Here is a 22,906-nt window from a genome sequence, read left to right on the forward strand (position 1 = left end):
GGGCTACAGTACCTTATGCGAGACTTGTAGGCCTACTATCTGTGCCATGAAAGTCCAGACCTCCTGACAGAGATGGTTGTGTTTTGAAAGTGTCCTGACAGTAGGCGTATTCACGTTTTTAAAAATAGGCAAAGACAGTAAGACAGAGCTTGTGTGAAAATGTTGTTATAACGTCATCATTCCTATACAATCATAAATTACTACAATATGCATACTATTTATGTATAGAAAGAAAGAGAAGTGTAGAAACAAATCATGTACGATCTTTCTTTGTTCATGACAGCAACATTTTAGTGTTGATACACAATCCCAGCCTGTGTAGTGTTTTTCCTCCAAATGTATGAAGAATGTGTAACTTAATCAACTACATTTCCCAAAATTCCTTGGTCTGACCATGGTCGCTGTTTTATCGAGAAAGCAGAATTCCGAGTACGGAGTCGAAAGATTTGGCGACGGCGAGGTGTTTATGGAACGTGTTTTCGTCTGCAAGGAAGATACGATGTGGGCTCGGATGCTGTCTGGCGGCCGCGGGTTCGGATTCGGTTTCCGAGACCCGAGGGAAGTGTCTACAGAGGTACTGTTCCATCAACCTGCAGGGCAAATGTATGCAGCTCACTAAAAGCCACCCAAAACGTAACAATTCTAAAAGATTTGTATATGCAGTTGGCCTTGTGCTTGGAAATATTGTATATTCATTTGAACCTACTTTTGGATAATTTTTTTCATATACAGTTGAAGTCAGAAGTTTGCATACACCTTAGCCAAATACATTTAAACTCAGTTTTTCATAATTCCTGACATGTAATCCTAGTAAAACATTCCCTGTTTTAGGTCAGTTACGTTCACCACTTTATTTTAAGAATGTGAAATGTCAGAATAACAGTAGAGTGATTTTATTTCAACTTTTATTTATTTCATCACATTCCCAGTGGATCTGAAGTTTACATACACTCAATTAGTATTTGGTAGCATTGCCTTTAAATTGCTTAACTTGGGTCAAACGTTTTGGGTAGCCTTCCACAAGCTTCCCACAATAATGTGGGTGAATTTTGGCCCATTCCTTTTGACAGAGCTGGTGTAACTGAATCAGGTTTGTAGGCCTCCTTGCTCACACACGCTTTATCAGTTCTACCCACACATTTTCTATAGGATTGATGTCAGGACTTTGTGATGCCCAATCCAATACCTTGACTCTGCTGTCCTTAAGCTATTTTGCCACAACTTTGGAAGTATACTTGGGGTCATTGTCCATTTGGAAGACCCATTTGCGACCAAGCTTTAACTTCCTGACTGATGTCTTGAGATGTTGCTTCAATATATCCACATAATTTTCCGTCCTCATGATGCCATCTATTTTGTGAAGTGCACCAGTCCCTCCTGTAGCAAAGCACCCCCACAACATGATGCTGCCACCCCCGTGCTTCACGTTTGGGATGGTGTTCTTCGGTTTGCAAGCCTCCCCCTTTTTCCTCCAAACATAACAATGGTCATTATGGCCAAACAGTTCTATTTTTGTTTCATCAGATCAGAGGACACTTCTCCAAAAAGTACGATCTTTGTCCCCATGCGCAGTTGCAAACCGTAGTCTGGCTTTTTTATGGCTGTTTTGGAGCAGTGGCTTCTTCCTTGCTGAGCGGCCTTTCAGGTTATGTCGATATAGGACTCGTTTTACTGTGGTTATAGATACTTTTGCACCTGTTTCCTCCAGCATCTTCACAAGGTCCTTTGCTGTTTTTCTGGGATTGATTTGCACTTTTTGCACCAAAGAACGTTCCTTCCTGAGCGGTATGGCGGCTGCGTGGTCCCATGGTGTTTATACTTGCGTACTATTGTTTGTACAGATGAACGTGGTACCTTCAGGTGTTTGGAAATTTCTCCCAAGGATGAACCAGACTTGTGGAGGTCTACAATTTTTTTCCTGAGATCTTGGCTGATTTCTTTTGATTTTCTCATGATGTCAAGCAAAGAGGCACTGAGTTTGAAGGTAGGCCTTGAAATACATCCATAGGTACACCTCCAATTGACTCAAATGATGTCAATTTGCTTATCAGAAGCTTTTCCAAGCTGTTTAATGGCACAGTCAACTTAGTGTATGTAAACTTCTGACCCACTGGAATTGTGATACAGTGAATTATAAGTGAAATAATCTGTCTTTGAACAACTGTTGGAAGAATTACTTGTGTCATGCACAAAGTAGATGTCCTAACCGACTTGCCAAAACTATAGTTTATGACTTCAACTGTATAAAATTTCAATATATTTTGTTATCAATCCTTGATTTTGTTCTTATTTTGATGCATAAACCAATATGACAGAACAGTGATCATGTTTTTCATGCTCCACATTTTTTTCCCTCTCTTCTTTGTGACACACTTGGTCACGCAAGTCAAATCTACATCTGTCCCAGCAGAATGCCTCCGCACCTGCACCGATGCCCTCACTTGACTGGCTGCTACAGATGAGGATTTTAATTAAAAGCATGAGAGTAGGGGTTTATTGATAGCCCCGCCTCAGAACCATTATCTCGAGAACGAATCTATTTGAATGAACAACCCATTCCATTCATAGTCCCGATTCTCAGCATCCGGGAATACTGAACACATCGTACCTATCAAGCACTCGCCAGCACCGCTCCCTCTTCGACGTCTAGCCACGTGTTACAGGTGAGAGGGATTTCACTATGCAGATTTGGGAACTGTCAGATATCCGGCGGTCATTGTATTGGCTATAGCGTCCATTTTGTGTCTCTCTATCAGAGCAAAGTCCATGGGGGAGAGACCGAGGGAAATTCATGGAGTCTGTGATTGTTGGTGACGTAGCAGAGCTGACGGACAACCAGGTGAGAAAAATGTCTGAAAGCCAAGGCACACACGTGCGTGCATGCCCACACACAGACACAAGCACACATAACACACACACACACACTCTCCACCCACTTTTTTTTAAATCTCAAGGGCACGCTCACTCTCTTCACCAATGACAAGGGAGGAATGAATGATGATCTCATCGTCACCAAGACAGACCAAGGCTACCTCTACGTGGTGTCCAACGCTGGCTGTGCAGACAAGGACTCCGCCAACATGAAGGTCAGTAGTCCGCAGACATCCACATTTTGGATGGATTTGTAATGCTTTGATAATATGTCATGTCTGTATGTGTTTCATTTATCTGAGACTTTCTGAGACTGGCAGAGTGTAAAGCAGCTGGCCATGGTGTGGATCTGGAGTTTCTGGAGGAATGTTTGATTGCCGTTCAAAGGAAGTTCTCTTATGGCAACAGTTCTACTCGATATGTTTATATATCGGAAGGTTCCACAACGTTGTGCCCTCCTGAACTTGGCCCTGCGTTAAAGTAGTGTTTGACCTGAGTTGTATTCATTAGGCACCAAATGGAAGAAAACAGACTGAAACAGGGAGAGAGTAACTGATCTTGTCCAATAAGAGACACTTGTTTTCGTTTTTCCATTTGAAAAACATTTGGCTACAGTGTGCACTAATGAATACAACCCTGTACATGTTCTCCTCAGGTCCCTCCATGGCCCAGGTGCTCCAGTCGGGTCTGACAGATGACCTCAGCAAGCTGACCTTCATGACCAGCACCTTGGCCACAGTGTTTGGGATCCAGGGCTGCAGGCTGACCTGCTGTGGTTCCCCCGGAGAGTATTGAGTGGAGGTGTCTCTTTCACTCGTTTCTGGTACTTCAGTAGAGGTGGATGTTCTTGCGTGCATTTCCTTCAAGTATCCTTTGTCTGAAAGCAGTAGGCCTTTGTAAACAATAATGTGTTTATTTCCCTGTGAAGCAACCTGTCAAGTATTAAACATTTCCTCCTCCTCCTGCTCAGATCTCAGTGCCTAAGTCTGGCGTGGTGGCCGTGACTGAGCACCTGTTGGCCAACAGTGAGGTCAAGCTGGCCGGACTGGGGGCGCGAGACAGTCTGCGGCTGGAGGCAGGCCTCTGTCTCTATGGCAACCCTGTTGTGGACTATAGGTGACTCCTCAAAATTATACACTCCCCTATAGAGCAGTGTGTGTGTGTGTGCATGCGCGCATCAGTGTTTGTGTGGGTTTATGTGTACGTTTGTGTCTCTGTTTGTGCTAATTGGGTTGTTTGATGGACTTGCAGGAAAGTGGCGGCGTCAGGCGAAGGATTTCCCCAGTGCGGAGATCATTCTCCCCCAGATAAAGGCGAAGACAGCGAGGAAGCGTGTGGGTCTGGTGTCCTCGGGACTCCCTGTCAGACAGCACACCCCCATCCTCAGCCCAGAGGGAAAGGTCAGTTAGAGGATCTCTACTAGCTATGACAAAATACAAGAACAATCTGTGTATTTTCACTGTGGTGAGGTTTGAATAATCATATGTAAAAAATGTTATCACACCTACTTAGGATCAGGATGCCACGCCTGATTATTTCAGTTATCTTTCAGTGGGCCTACACTCTAGTGTTATTTAGGCCCAACTGGCCCACTGTTCCGTTGAAATGCAGCTGTGTGTGGATTGCTTTTGAGATTAGATTCAACTTTCATTTCATCTGTTTTTTTTCATCAGGTGAGGTCACCAGTGGTTGCCCCTCCCCTTGCCTGAAGCAGAACATTGCCATGGGTTACGTGGATGCGCCATACGCCAAGAATGGAACTCCCATTCAGGTGGAGGTGAGGAAGAAGCCGGTGGTCACCAAGATGCCCTTTATGCCTACGAATTACTACTCTGGCCAGTAGATCTGTCTCTCAATGGACACCCAGTTTATGCGATCAGCCTGCATGCCAGTGGACAGTGACCTGACCAGACATACCTTCTCCCACCATAGATCAGTTTATCAGAGCAATTCTGCCCCCTTGTGTTTACCTCGAGCATTGACACTCAAAGCTGAAGGACTGCGAGGCTTCTTTCGCAACAGAGGACGGGTTATGTGTGTGTGTGTGTGTGTGTGTGTGTGTGTGTGTGTGTGTGTGTGTGTGTGTGTGTGTGTGTGTGGCCTCGCCTGCAGCCACAGCTCAACACAACTATAAACACAGCTGAACCCTTGATGATGAGGCTTTTCACTCCTGTTATCTGAAGCGTGTTAATGGTCCTCAGACCACAGTGAGTTGTATGAATGAGCCATACAGTTGGAAGGACAGGGAAATCGCTGACTCGCTGGCTAGTCCTCAAAAGCAGTGTAACGTGCTACGTAAACCAAGAGACAAAGCAGGATGTCGCTTGAACAGGACTAGTGTGCAAAACGTATTTTCTCCTTTCTAATACCAATTAGACGTTGAATTTAAAAAAAACGTGCATTTTGCAGGCTTCGTGACCCAATGACGTGTGTGTTACATAAATGTTCACTAATTACTAACCTAATACTATGTATCAACAGGACCAAACTCTCCATATGATTCCAAATTGTGATATTATATGTCATTAGGCTTGTACAATGATCTTCGTTCCCAACAACATTCCCAACAAAGTGAAACTTAACAATACAATACATGGTGTGTAGTGGAGGGTAAGTGCAGCTCATCCCCTTTTTTTAACCTTCAACAAATGACCCACCTTTTACGGAGAAATTCGTCGAAAGTATAGAGACCTTTACTTTTTTCACAGGGGACCGGCGATCAGTTTTACACAACTATATATTTTTCCCCACCACTACATCACTGATGACATGCGTTAACATGTGGCCAAAAATCTTACAAGAAAGCTTTAGAAACTAGAAGTGGGACTATTGTAAAGTAACTTAGAGGTGTTCAAGGTCTCGCATCTCCCCTGTACGACTGAAATATTGTCTCAATGTTTTGGGATTGACGTGTGAATGCCTTCATTTTGTATAGCTGGGTAATTATGTTGTTTTTGTATCTAGCACCCTTCTATTTTCCTTCTCATATAGGGTGTAATTCATAATATAATACACATTTCCCTTTGTTGTGGAATGACTTAACTTTGAAGAAATTGCTTTGTATTTTTGGAGGTCACTAATTTCATGGCATCATGACTCCACTAGATCGAAGTTAAATATTATCTTTCACTGATCTCATTTGCTAAAATGTGCTCATTAACTGCGAGTACGATTGCCATATTTGTATCGACTATAGTCACTGTTTATTCATGCATTAGTCAATGGAGATTGATTAATGCACTGTGTTTTTGTCCATTTAACTGAGATTGTGTTGTTTATAAATGATTCTATAAATAATTAAACACGATAAAAGGCACAAAATAAACCAATGAATTAGTTTCAAACTGCTAGTGTTATTTCCGTTCCTCACCACACAAATCCTCAGACAGACAACCCAAACAGGTTGATTCGATGAATTCATGCTTTGGGCATTTGAGTGAGAATCATCCTATGACTACAATACCCAACTTCGCCTACAATATCTAAAAAGAGGTGGAGCATGTCCGGTCTGGAAAGCGGTTACTGAGGAGAAGATGGTGGAATTTGAAACAGTAATGTGCTCGATACTCTGTCCCAAACACTTTGACAAATATTTTCTATCTCAACCTGGCATTAGATATCGGCTACCCGGAGACAATCACAGATAATATATTCTGAAACATTGAAGAAAATAAGATTCATCGAGTTGTAAAGCGAACTCAATGATATTTTCTGCCGTGGTAGCTGAAGCGTGGTGCCACTGAAAACGCGACGTGGGTGTATTGTTAGTTTGGCTAGCCAAGTTTTGGCTATATTTGTTTTGGAAATCTGGTGTCATCGCACAAACTGAGAACTTGAATATCCTCTGGGATTGTGTTCAAAAGACTGACACCGGTGGTGCCCTGCTGACAATTGGAAGGGAAGTGGAGAAGAAACCCGACTGGCGACATGCCAAGGATTAAAAAAGGGAAACGTGGTTCAAACAAATGTAAGCTAACTGCTAACCCTTTATTTTTATGTTTTTATACCGACACACGATCATGTGTAGTAGAAGTAATATCTTATATATTGGACAAAGTAAGATGGCATAGCTAGTGCAACTGCCAGAATTGGTCTGCATATGGAACAAAGTTACTAGCTATTATAGTACTTCCTTATTGAATGTCAATTTCTTGGATACTAATATATTATAACGGCTATAAGACAAAACTGTATGCTATGCATTGTTTTATGTTTGTATTCCTATCTAGCCAATTCATCTTGCCGTAGCTAACTTTGGTTTGTATAATTTACCACTTGATCATTCAAAGTGACATTACAACATGGTTTAACATAACGTTAGTGGCAAGTCTGCTCTAAAGCGAGACAAGCATGAACGGTAAAACGCTTGTCCCGGAGATTCTTTTTTAGCAGGGTTCGTGTCAGTCTCTGAAAATGTCTCAAGTGAGGTCATTTGCCTGTGATGGGCCAACACGACTCGAGCCTGGTCCTTTGACCGGCAATGCTGTCACATTTCACACGTTTAGATCGGAATGCGGGACATACAGTTACAATGATTGTGTGTGCGCTTTTCGTAATACCTATTGTGTGGCGACCACAGGTTTGCCAGAGCTTGTAGCACTATAACTAGCAGGGCGTTCTGCTCGCCGCTCCTGGTAAATTGTGGTTTGATGTGAAGTAGTGCACATCACATGCTGACGCAACACATCTCCCGTGGACATTTCAATGGCGTACTCCTCACGTTTTCGTCTCCTTCTCAAAACCCATTGGAGGAGAAGATCAGAGGGGAGGGACCTCTGGCTTTCTCATCCAATGGATTTTGAGAAGGATATGACGAGGGGGAGAAGAGGAGCATGCCATTGGGTTCTTCTCTGTGTCGGATTGCTGAAGCTGAAACTCAGTTTTGCCAGATGTACAGGTGGCCAAATGTCAGAAGTGTGGCAGAAACCTCCAAATTATGGATCATAATGAATTTATGCTCAACTAGAATGCATTAGCTAGCTATCTCCAAGTAAAATCCAGGTTTCTCACAACCACAGACTTATCTCATAGTAGATTTTACACTTAGACACAACTCTCCATATGACAATACTAAAGATGGCAGAATTCATCTTGTTCCATTTATGAGAATTATCCAACTGTAGAAAATGTCCTGATGGGTTTACAGAGAAGACTGTCTGGGGGAAGCAAGCGATACATTTCTGAAAGCAACATGAGGAGGTTTAGTCTCTGTCTAAAAGTCTCTTCCTCCACCCATGGCCAACTTGCTATCCATCCCCCCTCTCCACCTGAACCCCTTTTACAGGCTCTCTCCGACATGAGGTTCTACAATTGCAGCTGTCAGCCAAGGGCCCCCTGTCTCTCAAAGGTAACACAGCAGAGCTCCAACCCCTGGCCTGCTTCAAACCTTGCTCCTCATTTGTCACCTGGACCCATTTTTATGCCTATGGCCATCTGTCAACTATTCCCGTTTGACCATCACATTCCAATACTTCCCCACCCACTTAACTCCTCTTTACCATTAGACGTCATTGTCACAATTAATATGGTCTTGCATGGCCCGTGACGTTGCAGGTGTAATAGCTGCTTTCAACCATTCCTAACCATAGCTGTGTTCAAATACCCATACTGGCATAGTGTATACTACATACTTAATGGGTATATACAACATACTATATACTATTAGGTAATTTTAGTATACTGTAAACCATCGGTATCATTTCAGTTGAGCGTACTAGCGCTTCGCCTGTCTACCTGGAAGTTGCTGCTGTTGCTTTGCAACCTCTTGCTAGCTTGTTAGCATAACAAATGACTGGCTAGACATTTTATGATTTCGGGTGTGTTCTTAAATGCAATCTGGAGTGCCAGAGTGCGCTCTGGGCGTTTGTAAATCCAGAGCGTTGTCAGATTGTCCGTTCGTAAATTCAGAGTGTTTCGCTCTCTGGTCGAGGAGTAGGGTTGATCCGAGCTTTCTGACCTCACAACGGCAGTCAAGCACCCAAGCTACCTGGCTAACTTGCTAGCTATTTCCAGACACAAATGAGAGAACAGAACTCACTCTGACCATTTTACTCGCCCTGGCAGAGCTGGTTAGACTGTTATCCAGAGTGTTGGTGACCTTAACTGTGTTGCTGGCAACAATTTAATTACGCTTTTTTTTGCCAGCATATATTCAACGGGTGTTGAGCGTTCGATAAATTAATCCGTTATTCTACACTCAGACGAGAGTGCTCTGAAATCGAAGTAGATAGACAGAATTAACAATGTCCATTGAGAACGCACAATGACACTTAGCTAAGAATGATGCGAATAATCAACTCAGTAAACGTTGGTTAGTTAGATTGTAATTAATATACTGCCTGGCAAGTTCAAAGTATTAGTAGTCAACTTTTTTAAATATATTTTTGTAACCTTTATTTAACCAGGCAAGTCAGTTAAGAACAAATTATTATTTTCAATGACGGCCTAGGAACAGTGGGTTAACTGCCTGTTCAGGAGCAGAACGACAGATTTGTACCTTGTCAGCTCGGGGGTTTGAACTTGCAACCTTCCAGTTACTAGTCCAACACTCTCACCACTAGGCTACCCTAACTAATGTTAGGTAACTAGTTAACAACATACCGGTACATATTACTGCTGTAATGCTTTGTGGTTCATAAGGATAGCGTAGCTAACAAATTCAGCCAACAATGTGTAACGTAACTAATTTGAAAAGTCATTACTTTGTCATTGCTCAACATTTTCTTAACATTTGTCATTGTTAGTTAAAGCAATGAATTTGTATCCATTCTCTCATCAGACTTTGGCAGCATATTTTCTGCCGTTTTCTTCAAATTTGAGAATTGTGAAGCCATGCCCATTTGCTGAAGAAATGCATTATGGGCCCAAAAAGCACGGAAATAGTGTCCACTTGCTTGTATACTTGATATTTTGGCGAATTTAGAACGACATCCGGGAACCTTTGGCGTACTAACTATATCTGTACTATGACCAGTTGAGTACTACATACTCAATTTATGTCACAAATAGTGTGATTCGTATGAGTATTTGTACACAGCTCTTGTCTTTTGGGAGTTGACTGCCATATGGTTTCCCCTGCCTCACATCACCTCAGCTGGTCTCATGTCCCAGGATTCCCAGCATTCTCTCCCCCTCTGTCCTGCTAACGCTGTATCACCAGATGGATACTCCCAGCGTCACCCTCCCCTCTCCTGATTGTGATGCCACTCACTGACCTCACTCTTCTCATAGAGGCTTCATTCAGAATGCTGCATGGCACTCTCTCAAAACCATAGCATTACCATTCGTCAGCTTTCCTACCGCATACACCCTGTGTTGTTTTGATGCTCTATGGTTCACGTTCTTTCCTCAGAGAAATCTGTTTGTAATTCCAGTCATGTTGTGATGTGCCAGAATCTGACTTGGGAAATTGCTTATGAAAATCTGTGTTAAAGACCCAATTGGCCAAGACTAAGTCTATATGTGGGCACAGGAAGCCAATGCAGGTATGTGAGAGACAGTATAGTCCCCGGGGGGGGGGGGGGGTGACGACAATGAGGTCCCGCCCTTTCCTCTCACTGGACGTATGGAAAGAAGAGAAGCCCTGCCACTCAAGCACCTCCCCTTGGCATGACTGAGGTGCACTGTAGACAGTTGTGGCAACGGTGAGTGACCGCTATGGGCTGACACGTGCATGGTGTTTCGGAACACAGGCACGCACTCCCATGGGGGGGGGGGGGTCAAGGTTGACCAGTAAGTCACGTGAGTGATAAAGGCCCACTCAGGATCACTAGTAACAGAGTGGTGAGATGAGTGACACTTATTGAATTAGATCAATGGCAGTCATTGTAGAATATAAACTAAATTAATGGACATATTTTCTGGAAGCCATTGTTTATCTTTGGACTTCATAGTAAATGTGGTCATACTATGTATATTATTTTAATTAAGCCTTTATTTAACTTGGCAAGTCAGTTAAGAACAAATTGGCCTACCCCGGCCAAACCCTAACTCAGACGACGCTGGGCCAATTGTGTGCCGCCCTATGGGACTCCCAATCAATTCCGGTTGTGATACAGCATGGCATCGAACCAGGGTCTGTAGTGATGCCTCTTACACTGACATGTAGTGCCTTAGACCGCTGCACCACTTGGGAGCCCATATTACATAAGCTTGGAGGTCATACTATTATACAAGCCTGAGGACACTACAATACTGTTGTATTGAACAGGAAGGGGATTGTATCGCTGGATTCCCTCCGTCCAGGTCTGTCAGCCCGGTGAACTTTCCTCCAGTAAAGCTCTCTCTGCTGGGGCAGGCCAGATGACTGGCTGGGCTTGTGGGACAGAGATATAGGTAGAAGTGTGGGGGGGTTGGGCTGTGGGTGGGTCAGCCTGGCCAGGACTGGGTTAGGCTCCCATGCTGGCTCAGGACTTTCTAATGTTGTCAGGATTACCGTGGGCCAGTCACATAGTTGTTGCAGTGAGCCGACCGGTCATTGTGTGGGATGGGGGTCAGGCAGGTCGTGTCAGTGTGACCCAGAGGGTACTACCTCACTGTGGAACATGGAAACTATGGCATCTACAGGGAACAGTACTGTAGTAAGAGGAAAGGTCATACCTGTGTCAGGGTCACTGAGGTCATGGATCTCATTGATATCCATAAAGCCCTCCATGGTAGACGAACTGTCAAATCAAGATGGAAAAATACAAGTAAAATGTTATCCAATTAACCAGAAATACTGTTGATTTAATTGAAGTACAAGTTGAAAGACTTGTGAGAGGTTGTCCTGAAGAGCTGTCCCTCACTTTGAATTAAGGCAGGAAATCAACATTTGCCCAACAGTTGGTATCTGTCGTTTTAATAGCAGACAGTGCAGAACCAGTCAAATGTTAATAATGTTATGGAGACTATGGTGTTTCTGCCATCTGTCAGGTCAGGGCCACAGTCCGGTAGCTGTGCTACTGGCAGTGCCAGTCGATTCAAATCAAAGGTTATTAATTTATTGCATTCACAGATTTGCAGATGTTATCGCAGGTGCAGTGAAATCCTTGTGCGTCAAGCTCCAACAATGCAACAAATAAAACACACATAATCCAGAAAAATTCTTTAAGTTACCTAGGATGAGCCATGACGAGAATACAGTATATTACATGTAGTATGTAAACATTTAAGTGAGCAGTGTTCCGTGACTGTATGTACATAGGGCAGGAGTCTCAAGGTTCAGGGCAGGATACTGGGCAGAGGGCAGCAAGTGTTGACTGCTTAACAGTCTGATGGTCTGGAGATGGAAGCTGCATCTCAGTCACTCGGTCCCGTCTTTGATGCACCTCTGTCTCTGCCGTCTAGATGTTAAGCGGGGTGAACAGGCCTTTGCTCGGTTGCTGGGGTCCTTTTGATCTTCTTGGAGGGCAGGCGGTGTGCCTCTGGTGATGCGTCGGGCTGACCGTGCCACCCTCTGGGGAGCCCTGCGGTTGCGGATGGTGCGATTGCCGTACCAGGCGGTGACGCACCCTGACAGGATGCTCTCGATTGTGCATCTGTAGAAGTTTGTGAGGGTCGTAAGGGCCCAAGCCAAGTCTTCAGCCTCCTGAGTTTGAAGAGGCACTGTTAAGCCGTCTTCACCACACAGTGTGAAAGGACCGTTTCAGGTTGTTAGTGATTAGCACACCGAGAAACTTGAAGCTTTTGACCCTCTCCTCTGCGGCCCCGTTGATTTGGATGGGGGCTTGCTTTCTGCTGTAGTCCACAATCCTTAATTTGTGTCGAGGGTGAGGTTATTTTCTGTCCACCAGTCTGCCAGGGCTCTCATCTACTCCCTGTAGGTGGTCTCATCGTTGTTGGTAACCAGGCTGTTGTGTCGTTAGCAAACTTGATGATTTTGTTTGAGGAGTGCGTGGCTACGCGGCCATGGGTGAACAGGGTGTACAGGAGGGGGGCTGAACACGCCACCTTGGTGGGGCCTCTGTTGGGGATCAGTGTAGTTGCCAACTTTCACCACTTGGTGTCAGGAAGTTCAGGACCCAGTTGCACAGGGAGGGGTTCTGACCCATTGGCCCTGAGCTTAGTGATGTGATTGGAGGGTACTGTGGTGTTGAAGGCTGAGTTATAGTCGATGAACAGCATTCGTACATAGGTATTTCTCTTGTCCAAGTGGGAAAGGGCAGTGCAATGGCGATTTCATAAACTATGGTTCGGGAATCAAAGTGAGCCCTGGGCATGTTAGAGATGGGTCACGAGTTGTGAGAATACATCTATAATCACACAATTATTTCTTAGTTTGGCCCTATGGAGGACGATTTGGGTCATGGGTTGACTGTTAGTTTCTCATTTGGGTATCAAGCTGAAAAAGTTTAAGAACCCCAGGTCTAGGGTGTAAGGAGGTGATATGGTCCCTAACTCGCCCCTCAAAGCACTTTATAGTGACAGACGTGAGTGGTGCGGGGCGATAGCCATTTAGTTCAGTTACCTTCGCTGTCATGGGCGCAGGAACAACGCTGCCAGCATTCCCAGTTTAGCTACGTGGATGTGCTCGTGTCAGCACCGTGGGCGGAATAGACCCTGCTCTCTATAAGGAGTGGTTCCTACTGACGGGCACCAACAGCTGAGCCACTGACAGCGACATGGTTCACTTCGAGCTCACTCTTCTTCCCCCCCGTCCCCCTGTCCTGCTCTCACTTCCTCTCCGTCCTCAATTCTTTCTCTCGTTTTCGTAGGTGGGAGGAATGGGGTGAAGGGTGAGTCGGGTGCCAGTGATGATGAGCTGGCGTCTGACGTGCTCAGTCACTACAGCAGCGCCAGCGAGAGCGCCTCAGTCGTGGACGAGGCCACTGGTGGGTACACACACACACACACACACACACACACACACACACACACACACACACACACACACACACACACACAGGTCAGCATCATTGCCTTGTGTATCTGGTCCACCACAGGGGGAGGTGGTGAGCCATTAGATGAACAGACTGCCCAGGAGGAGACAGAGGACAAGCTGAAACAATGCATAGATAACCTGATGGAAAAAAGGTGCGTCTCACAGGTTTTAAAATGTTTTTACGAAAGGACTTATTGTACACATTCTAACTGCACAAAAAACGAAAGCCACCTATGCTGCTAGTACTTGGCTAAATGGACAATCGGAATATGCGGTGCCTTCAGAAAGTATTCTTACCTCTTGACTTTTTCCACGTTTTGTCATTAAAGCCTGAATTCGAATTTGATTTAATTTACATTGTTTGCCATAGGCCTACACACAATAATATCCCGTAATGTCAAAGTGGAATTATGTTTACAAATTAATAAAAAAAATGTAATGTCTTGAGTCAATAAGCATTCAACCTCTTTGTTATGGCAAGCCTAAATAAGTTCAGGAGTAAAAATGTGCTTCAAGTCACATAAGTTGCACGGACTGTGTGCAATAATAGTGTTTAACATGAGTTTTGAATGACTACCTCATTTCTGTACCCCACACATACAATTATCTGTAAGGTTCCTCCGTCGAGCAGTGAATTTCAAAAATAGATTCAACAACAAAGAACAGGGAGGTTTTTCCAATGCCCTGCAAAGAAGGGCACCTATTGGTAGATGGGTACAAGTCTGCTTTTTTATTTTATGTTGCTTTATGTTGCTTTCCAACAGACACCAGGAGACAAATTCACCTTTCCACAGGACAGTAAACCTAAGACACAAGGCCATATGTCAACTGGAGTTGCTTACCAAGACGACATTGTATGTTTTTGAGTGGCCTTGTTACAGTTTGGACTTAAATCTGCTTGAAAATCGATGGCAAGACTTGAAAATGTCGGTCTAGCATGATCAACAAACAACTTGAGACCTTAATGAATTTTAAAGCTAATGTGCAAATATTGTACAATCCAGGTGTGCTCTTAGACTTACCCAGAAAGACTCAAAGCTATAATCACTGCCAAAGGTGATTCTAACATGTATTGACTCAATACTAATCTAATCAAGATATATTAGTGTTTTATTTTTCATGATATGTAGATTTTTCTTTTAATACAAATCTTCCAATGAGAGAGAGTTTTGTTTAAATCGTTGACAATCTACACATATCCCACTCTGTAAAAAGTCAAGTGGTGCGAATACTTCCAACAATGGTGTAAGAGTTGTCCTCTCGTAACGACAGCATTAGGCAGAGATGTGTAGCGATGTACTGACGTGGCCCTTCCTCCCGTCCCGCTCAGTGCAAAGACGCGCCTGGCAGCCCTAGACTCTCTGGGAGGGGCCTTTTCCTCCAAGCTGCTCTATGACTTCCTGTTAGAGAGGCGCCTCACCGTCAGCGACTGCCTGGAGAGGAGCCTGCGCAAGGGTGAGACGCCACAGCACTGTGTGTGGGTTGTGGTCTATGAATTACGGTGGTAAATATAGTCAAATGTACATCACTTTAGGTGGTGCTGGTCAGAGTAAAAACTTGAAAAAATTATTAGGACTTACACTTGCTCTACCATACCTTTTATTTGGCTTGAAATGTAACTATTTCTATCCTAAATGGACCCTCATCGAGTCTGAATTTAGGCTCTACGAATTCAGTTAATCTTCTGATTGACCAAGTACTGCGATAGCCGGACTTCTCTTGTTGAGCTTGTAAAAAGGGATCTGACCCCTTTTCCGTCCCTCTACTCTTGTTTCTGTCCCTTCTCTCCGTTCTTCTCTCTCAGGTGGTGGAGAGGAGCAGGCTGCAGCGGCCACCGTGTGTGCCCAGCTGTGTGTGCAGCTCGGCGGGGGGGACGAGGGTGAGGAGGGTTTCAAGATCCTCCGGCCCGTCCTCAGCGCCATCATGATTGACGGCTGTGCCAGTGTGGCCGCCCGCCAGAGCGTGAGTGTCACCGTTGGCCTTTGTCACACTCCTGTTGTTGACGGCAGTTTTTCCACTAAGAGTGCCTTCTTGTAAGTCGCCGTTTTGTTTTTAAAGCTGTTCATCCCTCTTCCTCTTGCAGTGTGCCCGAGCGCTGGGTATGTGCTGCTACGTTTCTGCTGCGGAAGACGGAGAGGTGAGATTCTCTAGAAATCCTTTTCATCCTATTTCTCTGTAGCTGGAAAAGAGATGTAGTATGGAAAATCAAGATCCAGAAATTGAGTCTGAATGCATGGTTAACTCTCTCTCGCTTTTTCTCTGTCATAATTATTTTCCTCTTTCCCTCTGTGGCAGGACTTGGTGAAATCCATGAGTCACCTGGAGAGTGTGTTCACCATGTCGTACCCCAACCGCGAGGGCACCCTGCCCACCCCCAATGCCGGTACCCCTGGGCTCCACGGCGCCGCCCTTCATGCCTGGGCCCTGCTCGTCACCCTCTGCCCCGCCTCCCGCCTCACTGTGCTGCTGGACCTGTGAGTGACACACACAGACCGACAGTGTCTCAAATGACACCCCCGTTCCCCATTTAGTGCCGTAGTCCTGTCCCGCATATTTGACTAAAGAAGTGCACTGCATGACCATGACATGGGGAATAGGGTGCCATTTGAGACACAACCAGGATCTGAATATATAACCTGCCACGTTGCTCATCTCACGTCCTCGGTCTCCCCTTGTGCTCAGACATCTACCCAAGCTACAGGCCTGCCTGGAGAGCAGCGACGTGAACTACAGGATAGCTGTGGGGGAGACCATAGCCTTGCTGGTTGAACTGGGAAGAGATATAGACAGGGTATGTTTTGCCTAATGAACAACCCGGGGCTGTATGTATCAAGCATCTGAGTAGAAGTGCTGATTTCTGATCAGTTTTGCTTTCTCGATCACAATGAATATGATTACATGGGGGAGGGGCTGATCTGAGATCAGCACCGACGTTCTCTAACACTTTGTGAATACAGGCCCTGGTTCTACTCCCTCGGCAACTCAAACACAATATGCAGGCAATGTAGAGGAAGTGGGGGGGGAAATCCCCGCTGATCTTTGTTTTTCTGTGTAGGAATTTGAGTTTGAAGACAGCGACACGCTGTGCGAGTCCCTGAAGGGCCTGGCCACCGACGGCAACAAGCACCGTGCCAAGAACGACAGGAGGAAACAGCGCACCATATTCAGAGAGGTGCTACATTACATCGAGGTGAGGAACCACGAGTCGCCCTGAACCGGTGCAAGGTTCTAACGTTGCTCGAGGGTTTTTAAATCACACCAGTCACTGTAACTGGAGACCATTGGTCAGTCAGTGAGAGAAATATGTCATGTTGATTATTATTTTTGTAATGATATTTTTGCCCAACGTCGTGCAGAACGAGGACTTCTCCGAGGAGAAGATCCGCTTTGGTGTGGAGGGCATCTACATCGACAGCTGGATGCGCAGGAGGGTCTACGACGCCTTCAAAGAGGTGCTGGAGTCTGGAGTGAGACACCATCTTCAGGTTTGAACAAACATCTAGGTCTATAATTGTGTTTGTAGGATATAGTTGATATCTATGCTGTAAAAAGACTATCTCTGCAACCAGCATGTTCTAATCAAATATTTCTGGAAGGTGTTTGATGCTTGCTTGCCTCTTATATATCCTTTGGAAATGGCTAGTTTTAAATGGTGTGCCTGGTCTTGTCTCTCTAGTTTAACCCGCTGCTGAGGGACATATTTGGCCTGGGACCCCCCCTGATACTGGACTCGTCTGTCAAATCCAGCAAGATCTCCCGTTTCGAGAAGGTGACCCCCATGGCCTATGACTGTCTCCAAACACACCTACCACCAGCACATAACCACTCGTCATGAAACCACGACCACTGACAAATACCCACTTAACCTGACACTTCCTGTTCAACAACCACATGGTGCATTTCATGTGAGATCTCTGCTGTCTAATTATACTGAACAAAAATATAAACTTAGAATGCAACAATTTCAAAGGTTTTACTGAGTTACAGTTCATATATGGAAAATCAATCAATTGAAATTAGTTCATTAGGCTCTAATCTATGGATTTCACATGACTGGGCATTGGTGCAGCCAAGTGGGTGGGCCTTGGAGGGCATAGGCCCACCCACTTAGCAGCCAGCCCACCCATTGGGGAGCCAGGCTTAGCAAATCAGAATGAGTTTTCCCCCACAAAATAGCTTTATTACAGACAGAAAAACTCCTTAGAAGCCCCCCACTGACGATCCACTACATGAAGAAGCCGAATGTGGAGGTCCTGGGCTGGCGTGGTCACATGCTCTGCTGTTGTGAGGCCGGTTGGACGTACTGCTAAATTCTCTAAAACGTTGGAGGAAGCTTATGGTAGAGAAATGAACATTAAATTCTCTGGCACCAATGGTGGACTTTCCTGCAGTGAGCATGCCAATTGAAAAATATTTGGCCTTGTGTTGTGACAAATCGGCGCATTTTAAAGTGACCTTTTATTGTCCCCAGCATAAGGTGCACCTGTGTAATGCCCATGCTGTTTTAATCAGCTTCTTTATATGCCACACTGGTCAGGTAGAAAGATTATCTTGCCAAAGGAGAAAGGCTCACTAACAGGGGTGTTAAAAAAAAATGTTGCACAAAATTTGAGAGAAATAAGATTTTTGTGCAAATGGAACATGTCTGGGGTTTTTTATATCAGCTTATGAAACCAACACTTTACATGTTGTTTATTTTTGTTCAGTGTAAATGTATGTCGGTTAAACAAAAATGTACTGGTCCGTTTTGATTTAGCAGTACCATGAAATGTTATGAGTTTGCCTCGTCTTCAAAGAAATGCCCTCCATATTGGCATTCTTTATTTTGAAGGGTGTAAGTCTAACCTGTTTTAATTTTCCTCTCACAGCATCTGTTCAACTCCGCGGCATTCAAAGCCAGGACGAAACTAAGGAACAAAGTGAGGGACAAGAGAGCAGATGTGATGTGAGGAATTGATGAAAGTGCCATAGCCATATAGGACGAGGACTGAGAAGAATACTGGGGTGTATTCATTGAAGCGAAAGGTCTGGAATGTTGGAGACCAATGTAATGAATAGAGCTGACATGATTTCCTAGTCAAAATGACAGACAATCCTATCTGTTCTACACAGTACATTTCTATAGTGAACCTTCTGTAACGTTGCATTGTCATCCTGCTCCCTACCCTTCGTTTCACAGGACCCAGTGGCTGCTGCCATACCAGGGACTTTGCAGACAGTGCAAACGTGTGTTTTTATTTTATTTACGCCTCAATAAAACTGACCTATGAGATGCCTGAAAATAAAACAAAAAGGTAGTTTATTGTACCTTTTTTTTTTTTTTTTTTTTCGTATTTTGGAAGAACATCTAAAACCATTTTTGGTCGTGTATTTTACTTTCTAATTTATTGAAAGTGGGAGAAAAGTATGATTTTTAAAGTAAGTTATTTTTAGACTTCAAATATGGGAAGAGGACTAAGAGAATTATGGTGTAATTTTTCATGTATATTTTTATGCAGGTTGGTTGTGCATAATGCATATACAAATACATATGTATGTATTCAAGGAGTGCATTGAAGAATGGAGATGTATTTTGACAAGCAATGCTATAATAACCCAAAGGGTTCGGCAAATTAATTGATTATGGATAAATGAAATGTAATAAACACTCACACCAAGACTACTTGTTGATTATTTTCCTAAAGTGGGTTTAAAAAATATATTTGAATGTTGACATTGTCTTGCAGATACCAAAGGCAAGGCATGAAAAGGTACCAATTAAACTCAGCAAAAAAAGAAACATACTATCACTGTCAACTGCATTTATTTTCAGCAGACTTAACATGTGTAAATATTTGTATGAACATAAGATTCAGCAATTGAGACAAACTACAAGTTTCACAAATGTGACTAACAGAAATTGAATGTGTCCCTGAACAAAGGGGGGTCAAAAGTAACAGTATCTGGTGTGGCCACCAACTGCATTTTACTGCAGTGCATCTCCTCCTCATGGACTTTGCCAATTCTTGCTGTGGGATGTTACCCCACTCTTCCACCAAGGCACCTGCAAGATCCCGGACATTTCTGGTGGGAATCGCACTAGCCCTCACCCTCCAATCCAACAGGTCCCAGATGTGCTCAATGGGATTGAGATCCAGGCTCTTCGCTGGCCATGGCAGAACACTGACATTCCGGTCTTGCAGGAAATCATGCACAGAATGAGCAGTATGGCTGGTGGCATTGTCATGCTGGAGGGTCATGTCAGGATGAGCCTGCAGGATGGGTACCACATGAGGGAGGAGGAGGTCTTCCCTGTAACGCATGGTGTTGAGATCGCCTGCAATGATGACAAGCTCAGTCCGATGATGCTGTAACACACCGCCCCAGACCATGACGGACCCTCCACCTCCAAATCATTCCCGGTCCAGAGTACAGGCTTCAGTGTAATGATCATTCCTTCGAAGATAAACGCGAATCTGACCAAATCAGATTTATTTGTCACATGGTTAGCAGATGATAATGTGAGTGTAGTGGAATGCTTGTGCTTCTAGTTCCGACAATGCAGTAATAACCAAAGAGTAATCTAACCTAACAATTCCAAAACTACTACCTTATACACACAAGTGTAAAGGGATAAAGAATATGTACATAAAGATATGAATGAGTGATGGTACAGAACGGCATAGGCAAGATGCAGTAGATGGTATTGAGTACAGTATATACAGTGCCTTGCGAAAGTATTCGGCCCCCTTGAACTTTGCGACCTTCTGCCACATTTCAGGCTTAAAACATAAAGATATAAAACTATTTTTTTGTGAAGCATCAACAACAAGTGGGACACAATCATGAAGTGGAACGACATTTATTGGATATTTCAAACTTTTTTAACAAATCAAAAACTGAAAAATTGGGAGTGCAAAATTATTCAGCCCCTTTACTTTCAGTGCAGCAAACTCTCTCCAGAAGTTCAGTGAGGATCTCTGAATGATCCAATGTTGACCTAAATGACTAATGATGATAAATACAATCCACCTGTGTGTAATCAAGTCTGTATAAATGCACCTGTACTGTGATAGTCTCAGAGGTCCATTAAAAGCGCAGAGAGCATCATGAAGAACAAGTTACACACCAGGCAGGTCCGAGATACTGTTGTGAAGAAGTTTAAAGCCGGATTTGGATACAAAAAGATTTCCCAAGCTTTAAACATCCCAAGGAGCACTGTGCAAGCGATAATATTGAAATGGAAGGAGTATCAGACCACTGCAAATCTACCAAGACCTGGCCGTCCCTCTAAACTTTCAGCTCATACAAGGAGAAGACTGATCAGAGATGCAGCCAAGAGGCCCATGATCACTCTGGATGAACTGCAGAGATCTACAGCTGAGGTGGGAGACTCTGTCCATAGGACAACAATCAGTCGTATATTGCACAAATCTGGCCTTTATGGAAGAGTGGCAAGAAGAAAGCCATTTCTTAAAGATATCCATAAAAAGTGTCGTTTAAAGTTTGCCACAAGCCACCTGGGAGACACACCAAACATGTGGAAGAAGGTGCTCTGGTCAGATGAAACCAAAATTGAACTTTTTGGCAACAATGCAAAACGTTATGTATGGCGTAAAAGCAACACAGCTCATCACCCATCCCCACTGTCAAACATGGTGGTGGCAGCATCATGGTTTGGGCCTGCTTGTCTTCAGCAGGGACAGGAAAGATGGTTAAAATTGATGGGAAGATGGATGGAGCCAAAAACAGGACCATTCTGGAAGAACCTGATGGAGTCTGCAAAAGACTGGGACGGAGATTTGTCTTCCAACAAGACAATGATCCAAAACATAAAGCAAAATCTACAATGGAATGGTTAAAAAATAAACATATCCAGGTGTTAGAATGGCCAAGTCAAAGTCCAGACCTGAATCCAATCGAGAATCTGTGGAAAGAACTGAAAACTGCTGTTCACAAATGCTCTCCATCCAACCTCACTGAGCTCGAGCTGTTTTGCAAGGAGGAATGGGAAAAAATTTCAGTCTCTCGATGTGCAAAACTGATAGAGACATACCCCAAGCGACTTACAGCTGTAATCGCAGCAAAAGGTGGCGCTACAAAGTATTAACTTAAGGGGGCTGAATAATTTTGCACGCCCAATTTTTCAGTTTTTGATTTGTTAAAAAAGTTTGAAATATACAATAAATGTCGTTCCACTTCATGATTGTGTCCCACTTGTTGTTGATTCTTCACAAAAAAATAGTTTTATATCTTTATGTTTGAAGCCTGAAATGTGGCAAAAGGTCGCAAAGTTCAAGGGGGCCGAATACTTTCGCAAGGCACTGTACATATGAGATGAGTAATGTAGGGTATGTAAACAAAGTGGCCTAGTTTAAAGTGGCTAGTGATACATGTATTACATAAAGATGCAGTAGATGAGAGAGTACAGTATATGAGTAATGTAGGGTATGGAAACATTACCCCTGCCTGGTGATACAAAACCGCGACTTGTGTGAGAACACTTTTTGCCAGTCCTGTCTGGTCTAGCGACAGTGGGTTTGTGCCCATAGGCGACGTTGCAGGTGATGTCTGGTGAGGACCTTCCTTGCAACAGGCCTTCAAGTCCTCAGTCCAGCCTCTCAGCCTATTGCGGACAGTCTGAGCACTGATGGAGGGATTGTGCATTCCTGGTGTAACTCGGGCTGTTGTTGTTGCCATCCTGTACCTGTCCCGCAGGTGTAATTTTCGGGTGTACCGATCCTGTGCAGGTGTTGTTACACGTGGTCTGCCACTGCGAGGACGATTAACTGTCCGTCTGGTCTCCCTGTAGCGCTGTCTTAGGCGTCTCACAGTACGGACATTGCAATTTATTGTCCTGGCCACATCTGCAGTCCACAGGCCTCCTTGCAGCATGCCTAAGGCACGTTCACGCAGATGAGCAGGGACCCTGGGCATCTTTCTTTTGGTGTTTTTCCAGAGTCAGTAGACAAGCCTCTTTAGTGTCCTAAGTTTTCATAACTGTGACCTTAATTACCTACCATCTGTAAGCTGTTAGTGTCTTAACAACCGTTCCACAGGTGCATGTTCATTAATTGTTTATGGTTCATTGAACAAGCATGGGAAACAGTGTTTAAACCCTTTACAATGAAGATCTGTGAAAATCTGTAAAGTTATTTGGATTTTTACGAATTATCTTTGAAAGACAGGGTTCTG

At 44.1% G+C, this 22,906-nt stretch overlaps 1 protein-coding gene and 1 long non-coding RNA gene across 3 annotated transcripts; both read left to right on the forward strand.

The window, feature by feature from the left end:
* The first annotated feature begins 465 nt into the window (after positions 1 to 465).
* On the forward strand, positions 466 to 3,702 carry LOC135503693 (uncharacterized). Its single transcript, XR_010449986.1, has 5 exons — positions 466 to 574; positions 2,387 to 2,663; positions 2,757 to 2,839; positions 2,955 to 3,086; positions 3,527 to 3,702. It is a non-coding gene; the product is annotated as an uncharacterized LOC135503693 (long non-coding RNA).
* A 2,671-nt stretch (positions 3,703 to 6,373) lies between these two features.
* LOC135504584 (interferon-related developmental regulator 2-like) lies at positions 6,374 to 19,391 on the forward strand. 2 transcript variants are annotated; one of them, XM_064923297.1, is made up of 13 exons: positions 6,374 to 6,838; positions 8,156 to 8,218; positions 13,566 to 13,682; positions 13,794 to 13,884; positions 15,063 to 15,187; positions 15,537 to 15,694; positions 15,816 to 15,869; positions 16,028 to 16,206; positions 16,415 to 16,523; positions 16,788 to 16,922; positions 17,089 to 17,217; positions 17,409 to 17,501; positions 18,601 to 19,391. In XM_064923297.1, the coding sequence occupies exons 1-13, from the start codon at positions 6,799 to 6,801 to the stop codon at positions 18,679 to 18,681; spliced, it is 1,374 nt and encodes a 457-aa protein (XP_064779369.1). In that variant the 5' UTR covers positions 6,374 to 6,798; the 3' UTR covers positions 18,682 to 19,391. The 2 variants fall into 2 exon arrangements, with proteins under 2 accessions (XP_064779369.1, XP_064779370.1); XM_064923298.1 differs by lacking the exon at positions 8,156 to 8,218.
* The last annotated feature ends 3,515 nt before the right edge of the window (positions 19,392 to 22,906 follow it).

This window comes from Oncorhynchus masou, chromosome 18 (assembly GCF_036934945.1).
Source record: "Oncorhynchus masou masou isolate Uvic2021 chromosome 18, UVic_Omas_1.1, whole genome shotgun sequence".
In the NCBI taxonomy this organism is placed as follows: domain Eukaryota; kingdom Metazoa; phylum Chordata; class Actinopteri; order Salmoniformes; family Salmonidae; genus Oncorhynchus; species Oncorhynchus masou.

Bases quoted from the DNA above. Each gene is read 5' to 3' on its own strand.
- LOC135504584 (XM_064923297.1), top strand. From the start codon at position 6,799: ATGCCAAGGATTAAAAAAGGGAAACGTGGTTCAAACAAAT. The intron at 16,207-16,414 runs GTGAGTGACACA...CCTTGTGCTCAG, and splicing joins CTCACTGTGCTGCTGGACCT to ACATCTACCCAAGCTACAGG. The intron at 17,218-17,408 runs GTTTGAACAAAC...TTGTCTCTCTAG, and splicing joins GAGTGAGACACCATCTTCAG to TTTAACCCGCTGCTGAGGGA.